This window comes from Etheostoma spectabile, chromosome 3 (genome assembly GCF_008692095.1).
Source record: "Etheostoma spectabile isolate EspeVRDwgs_2016 chromosome 3, UIUC_Espe_1.0, whole genome shotgun sequence".
NCBI lineage: Eukaryota > Metazoa > Chordata > Actinopteri > Perciformes > Percidae > Etheostoma > Etheostoma spectabile.
Window position 1 is genome coordinate 5,695,506 of NC_045735.1, and position 7,147 is coordinate 5,702,652.

Sequence of the window (7,147 nt, forward strand, 5' to 3'; positions counted from 1 at the left end):
TGTGTGTGTGTGTGTGTGTGTGTGTGTGTGTTTTCGCGGGTGTACAACACATGTGTATGTATGTGACCGTGATAAGTCTAATGCATTTAGATGTGATTTTACATGTATTTTTGGAATGGGATGTCTGTTATGTAATGGGTATGTAATGTGTGTGTAGTATGGACCCCAGGAAGAGTAGCTGACTGCTATGGCATTAGCTAATGGGGATCCTTTTAATAAACAACAAATTTGCCATCATCAGTAGCCTCAGGTACATACTCATTTCTTGCGTTAACAGACTCATTCTTGTACTGAGCGGTGCTGGTTCTTGTACTGAGGGTATGTTGTTATGGGTATGTAAACTGAACTCATGCAGGACTCTGGTATGGAGATTAAAAATGTCCTTACATTGTTGAAGAAAAACTCCAACGATGATAGACATCAAAGTTTAGCTATAGGTCTTTAGGAGTGCAACTGCATGTGAAAAAGTTAAGAAGTGAGCTTACCAGATGTCTGTAGCATGCTTCTTATCTCTGCTTGAGGCTAGCAGCTTGACTAGCTACTAGGATAATGCATCTGAATCCCCACCAAACGGTTAGCATTGCATTGTGAGTAATGGAGGCGCCAGCTTTTGACAAAAAGTGAGGAATACAACTTTTGTTACTTCACATAATATTAAGGAGTGAAGCACATTCAAGTGAATTTAATCAGAAATTTAATCAGGAAAACGTGAAAAAAATCCTCTGTTTGTTGGTATGTCATTACAACATGTGATGATCATCAATCATCAACAAACAATCAAATAATTTCTACATAATCATAAATACAAAGTTACCAAATGTTAAAAGTTGCCCAGGACCAAAATTTGATTGAGAAAGTGTGTGTTGTGTGTGAACTTGAGTCACGATGCAGAAAGCTCCTTCTTCCTTCCATACTTCACTAACTTTTTCTTTATCCATTCTGCCTCTCACACTAGTTTCCATCACCAGGACTTTGTGTGTGTGTGTGTGTGTGTGTGTGTGTGTGTGTGTGTGTGTGTGTGTTTGTGTGTGTTTGTGTGTTTATTACTGGAGCATCTTGAGCGCGGTGGGGGGGGGGGGGGGGGGGGGGGGGGGGGGGGGGGTGGCGGGGCGGGGTTTAGACTATAGGCAGCATAAGCCCCCTCCTATCTGAATGTGTTTTTTAATCAAAAGTGGAAGTTATTCTATGAGGGGTCATCTGGGACATTATTGACAATTAACTTCCACACAAATAAGTGACATGCTTTCACACACTCTACTGAAATGTTTTCATGCACCCTACTGAAACATCATACTCTCACATACTATACTGAAACCTCACACACACAACTGAAAGGCTCTCTCACGCAATACTGAAACGCTCTTCTGAAACGTTCCCAAATACACTATTTTAAGTGAAATCCTGTTTCAGTTGTGTATATGAGAGCGTTTCAGTAGTGAATGTGAGAGTGTTTTGGTATAGCGTGTGAGTATTTCAGTAATGTTTATGAGAGTGTTTTAGTTGTGTGTGAGGTTTCAGTATAGTATGTGAGAATATAAAATTTCAGTAGCTTATATGAAAGCATTTCAGTAGTGTGCCTTAGAGCATTTCACTTGTATGTCTGTAAAGTTATTGTGAATCATGTCACAGATGGCCCCTCATATTATTCATCTTACACCCACGCAACCATATACACACACACACACACACACACACACACAGGGGCACATGTGTAGCACCTGATGTTTGTTGCTCACGTACAATGGCATGTATATTTATACAGCCACACGGACATGAAGAGAATTCTTTTATTTATGTATATCTTTTCAGTATTGGGCAAGTTACTTCCAAAATGTAATACATTATAGATTACTAGTTACTGTCATTTGAGAGTAATAAGTTATATTACAATATTACTGTCTCTGAATTGTAATGCATTACGTTACTTTTGCATTACTTTTGCATTACTTTCACCGCGTTACAGCAAAAAGGAATATATTACTGTAATTGAGTTACTTTTGTAACACTTTACTCCCAACACTATAGCTTTTTGCAGATATGAACACACACACACACACACACACACACACACACACACACACACACACACACACAGATCACATATATATTTCCAATACAGGCATGCTTTTACCCACTCTCTAATCATACCCGGTAGCACATATTAAACCTCTTCCACCCTTTTATTCAGACCAGTCTCTTTTCATGTCTCTTGACTGATCCATCGTCAGCATTGGAGTGGCATTTTAAAACATGTGGGAACAATTACATAACACCACTCTGTCTCTGTGTCTGTCTGTCCGCAAAGCTACAGGATATGATCATATTTTCTTTGGTTCATTACAAGCCTCCTTTTATTACATACATCCCATTAATAGGCTACACACACAGTTAAAATAAGATTATTCTATAATTTGGGTAATTTGGGTGAACTGAACCTTTAACACTGTTAATAGGGAGCATTTAATATATTATCTAGTGTTGTATTGCAGCACCAAGTTAGGACCTATAGATTAGGTTTTGTTGTAGCATAGCATTCTGTTTGTGCCATTTCCTGTTGTTGTATATAGGCCTAGATCAACTTTGTGATCTGTTGTATTGAAGAGGAGATGGAGGTGGATGGTCATCAAATTAACTTTATATTCCAAAAGAGGTCAGTGCATTTAGTGCATTGACAAGAAGCAGTCTTGAAGTGTCCCGAGTCTGTGTCCTGGCATGACTGCAGGGCTTGGCAGCCAAAACCATGGAGTGGCTGCTGTCATGTTTGCAGGTTTTGGCAAGCTCAGACAGGAAGAGAAGGCTGAGTGTTTATGACTGGTGTACCGGGGAATACGATTCTACTGAGGCAAGATCTCCTCATACAATGTCACCCGCTTCCCACTACTTTACACTTGGCCAATCATCGCTAACATCTGAATGAAGTGTCTACAGTGTATGGTGTTATTGAATCGACCGGCCAGCTTAAGAAAGGATGTTGTCAGCGCTGGCTATAAAGAAGAGTGGCTTTTTTATGAAAACTGCAATTACCAAGCTGAAATTGTAGTTCACTGACTTTAGTAGCATCATAATTTATCAGCAAAAAGTATCACCAAAGCATTACCATCACTGTCAATTTTCAAAAGTCAGCATCGTATATGTTTGGGCTAATCAGGGAAATATTTGCTTCTTTAATGGATCCATCCTTCTACCTCTCATCTTCCTCCTCAAATTCATTTTCTCTTTCCGTTTTCTCTTCTCAGGAAGTATAATATTCGTGTGGAGGACATCATGGTGCGGGACGTGCGGTACATCACACTCAACTGCAGCTACAGAGACCTGCATAATGTCCTACTGACGGGTCACCTCAAGACTCTGGCACTGGTGGAATCAACCGGTGAGGCACAAACACATGTCTATGCTCTGCAGTGGGAAAAGTTAGACAACCAGATATTTCTCTTTGGAGTTGGCGGAGACCAAAGTAGAGCTTAAAGGAGAGTTATAATTGGACTTACATTTGCCAGGTGCAAAAACCAAGGTTTTCCAAAGTTATGCTAGTGACATCTTTATGTCTGCTGGATGTTTAAATAAGCAAATCCCCAAGACAACTTTATAAGGTCATACTTTGTCAGTGTTGTGTTTACAGCTTGGTTGCTTTCCCACGTCGCCATAAAATATCTCATGATGCAGCTTCAACCCCAAAATAAAGTTGTTTTCAACTATTCAGGGCTTCACTTTTTCTCCACAATAAGTGGCTGTATACAGTGCTAGTGCTTAATGTGTAATGCAGTTTGAGAAAATATTAGAACGTCAAACCTCCACAGTCAAAGATACTTTGTGTTCCACCTCTTTAACTATAATTGTGTCAGATTTGACCTTTAACCAGTGATGGGAATAACGGCGTTATAAATACTTTTTTCAGTACCGAGTAATCTAATTGATTACTCTTCCCATCTTAATAACGCTGTTACCGTTACTGCCGAAAAATGTGGCTTGTTGCTATAATTTAAGGAGGTTTTTTTCATCAGACCAACTTGATCTCTGAGCCGAGAGGCAAAGACTTTTTTTCTTTTTTGGTTAGTGGGCAGTGCCCGAGACAAGCGAATAAAGGCAGACAATTGGCTGAGGTTGAGTAAAATTTCATAGTAAGCCAATCAGAGGTAGAGTTGGGCGGGTGTTCAAAAGCACGCATAATTGGACACGACGAACAATACAAGTGAGTCAGTCAACAAGAGACCGGTATGGCGTTATGAAATCAAAGGGGGGCGGTAACTTCTCCTGCTAAAGATTTCCCACCATGGTCAGCAAACAATGGCACTATGACTCTAGAGTGGCTCCGAAGCTAATTGCTGTCATTTTCTCACTTTGCCCTTGCTCTAACACACACATACACACACGCACACATAGACACACACACACACACACACACACATACACTCGCCGGCTTGACGCACACACCAGTAAAAAAGTATAAACATCAGGCCACTTACATTATTTTCACTACAAAGAGTGTATATATTTATTTATTTTTGCTATAGTGCTTAACAACCATTATTTAATTTTGCCCAGTTGTGGCCTGTTGAGGGGTAATAAATATCGAAAGTTCCAAAACATCCATGTTGTTATTTGTATTGATCCACTAGACATAATATCTATGTACATTGCATTTGATTGGAGGCTAGTCTCACTTTGAAATTTATAATTTTTTGTAATGTATTGTATTAAGTGTCCATTTCATTAAAATATTAAGATTTATCATAAATAATTGAACATGCACATGTATTTTATGTTCCGCTAAAGAGGGGTGGAGGTGGGGTCACATTTGAGCATTTAAAAATGTACTTGAAAATAACGCATTAGTTACTTTCTGAAGTAACTAGTTACTTTTATAATTTGTAACTGAGTATCTAATTTAGTTACTTTTTGTAAGAAGTAACTGTAACTAATTACTTTTTCAAAGTAACTTTCCTAACACTGCCTTTAACCCTCATATACATGTAAAGAAATGATTTTGAGAAAGCCAAACAGTGCTGCCCCCTATCACATTGTTTAATTACATCAAAGGAAATACTAAATCAACAAGGGGGAAACAAACGTTTCTGCCATTTTATTAAGCTTGTAATTTTTTGAAAGTTCAACTTGGATAGATGTTACAATTGCCAACTGGATTGCCACTATAATGCTCCCCAAACTGTAGCTTTAATGTTTTACAATAGGAAGAAGTAGAAAGTATTGTATTGTCCTAAGTAATCACCAGACAGTGTGAAAACAACAATAAAAAAATAATTGTGTTACGGTGGTATACCATGTGAATACAGTGTGCTGATCTCTGTGTCTGATGTAATATTGATGTCAGTGTTTGATGTTGCAGATGTTGTTGGATTGAGCGTCCCTTCCAGTCTCTACCAAAAACAAATTCCCATCGACCTCAGTGGCATGCTCATTAAAGTGATTGATTGATTGATTGACATTTTTTTCTTGGCACTGCTTGTTGATGCCACTGAACTCACCACCTCACTGAAGTACAAATTTGGTATTCCAGCGCTGTCTCAATTATGCAATCGTGCAGGAACAATTAGCTGCGGCATTTAACCAAATACATAATCAGCACGTACTGTCACAAAGGCAATTACTTAAAGCAAGCAAGCTGCTACCCCCCACACACACACACATACACACACTAGTTAATACACATCCACTGCATTCTGGGGCTCTTGTTATGTAACTAAGCTGAGCTCTCTGCAATGCCGCAACATGTGTTTGTAATCTCATGCAGTGTTACTCTTCTCCCCAAAAACACGTTTTACTGTCTCTTTTCATCCTCCTTGGACTTCTCTATTTCCTTCCTCTTCTTAACTCCCATATCTTATTTTTCTCTATACCTGTATCTTCCCCAAAACTGCTCTACATCCATTTTCTTCCTTCTCCCTATTCTTCTTCTTCTTACCTCTTTTCTCTGTCTCTTCTACCAGAGTCCATGATCCTGTTGGGCTCCATCGAGCGAGCCCAGCTCCAGGCGCTGCTCTCCCTGCAGCTCGGCCGCCACAGACGACTAGAGTACATCAGGGAACGAGCCCTTGAGGAAAAGAAACGCCTGTCGGTCGTGTCAAACGTTAGCAGCGAGAACATCAGCCAGCGGGCCAGTCAGGAGGTCCGCTTCCAGGTCAGAGGTCACAGTGGACAGAGATGTCAAAAATATTTCCTGCCATTCAAAGCTTTCTCATTTCTTCAGTTGATATATTTTCAAATCCATAGGTAGAAATGCCTTCAAAATGTAACATTAAGCGTTTTGTTTCAAAAGGTGAAGAAAAGCTGCTGCAGAGTTCTGCATGAGCAGTAAGGTCACTATGACTAAAAAAAAAAACAAGGAAATGAGCACCACCCCCATAATCTCAAACTTCACCACTGATTGGCAAGTTAGACTGACTAAAAAGCCTTCTCCACATGCTTAATCTAACTAAAGTAAATGTGGATGTACTAAAACAAGACTTAGAGTCTACAGCCACGCTAATTGCCCTGTGAGACACATAGACCCAGCGGTGCTTTGGGCTGATGATCTTTATATCGTTTCCCATCTAGTCAGTTTAATAACATTTGCTTAATTGAGGAGGATGGTAATGTTTTAGTTGTGCAGATTTTTAGTCATAAAATAAAAAGGTCAAATTAAAATGTTGACCTTATGATGGCGCTAAACGCAAAGTTAAGGAATCACCAGAGTGAAGTTACAGTTTATTCTGAGGGGACATTATTGTCTGTACCAAATGTTAAGACACTACGTCCAATAGTTGTTAAGATATTTCAGTCTGGGCAGAAGTGGCCGACTGATCAAACGGCTGCTAGCCATAAAGCCCACTAGCATGGCTAACACTAACTTTGTAAGAGTAACATTTTTTTATGCAGCTGGATTCTTTGTGACATCCTCCCTTTTCAACATCTATTAGACGAACACATCAAATACTAGTTTACCTGAACTTTTATGGTTTGACAGTAACAATTTAGAACGATATTTTAGGGAAAAGAAAGACAGAAGAGAAGAATAACTTTAACATGACACACATTACAGGGTCTGTAATTTCAGAGTCATTAATCTGCAGTGAAAGAGAAGTTTGGAATAAGAACGACGGTAAAAGTGTGAGATGTATTCTGTGTGTGTGTGTGTGTGTGTGTGTGTGTG

The 7,147-nt window shown here is 39.4% G+C and overlaps 1 protein-coding gene across 7 annotated transcripts in view; it reads left to right on the top strand.

The window, feature by feature from the left end:
* Positions 1-7,147, top strand: part of LOC116672846 (chloride channel protein 2) — a 162,668-nt gene that overhangs the window by 121,796 nt on the left and 33,725 nt on the right. For all 7 annotated transcript variants that reach the window (XM_032504801.1, XM_032504810.1, XM_032504827.1 and 4 more), the window contains 2 exons: positions 3,237-3,370; positions 5,946-6,136. In XM_032504801.1, the coding sequence (XP_032360692.1) occupies positions 3,237-3,370; positions 5,946-6,136 (325 nt within the window). The remainder of the gene's footprint in view (positions 1-3,236; positions 3,371-5,945; positions 6,137-7,147) is intronic.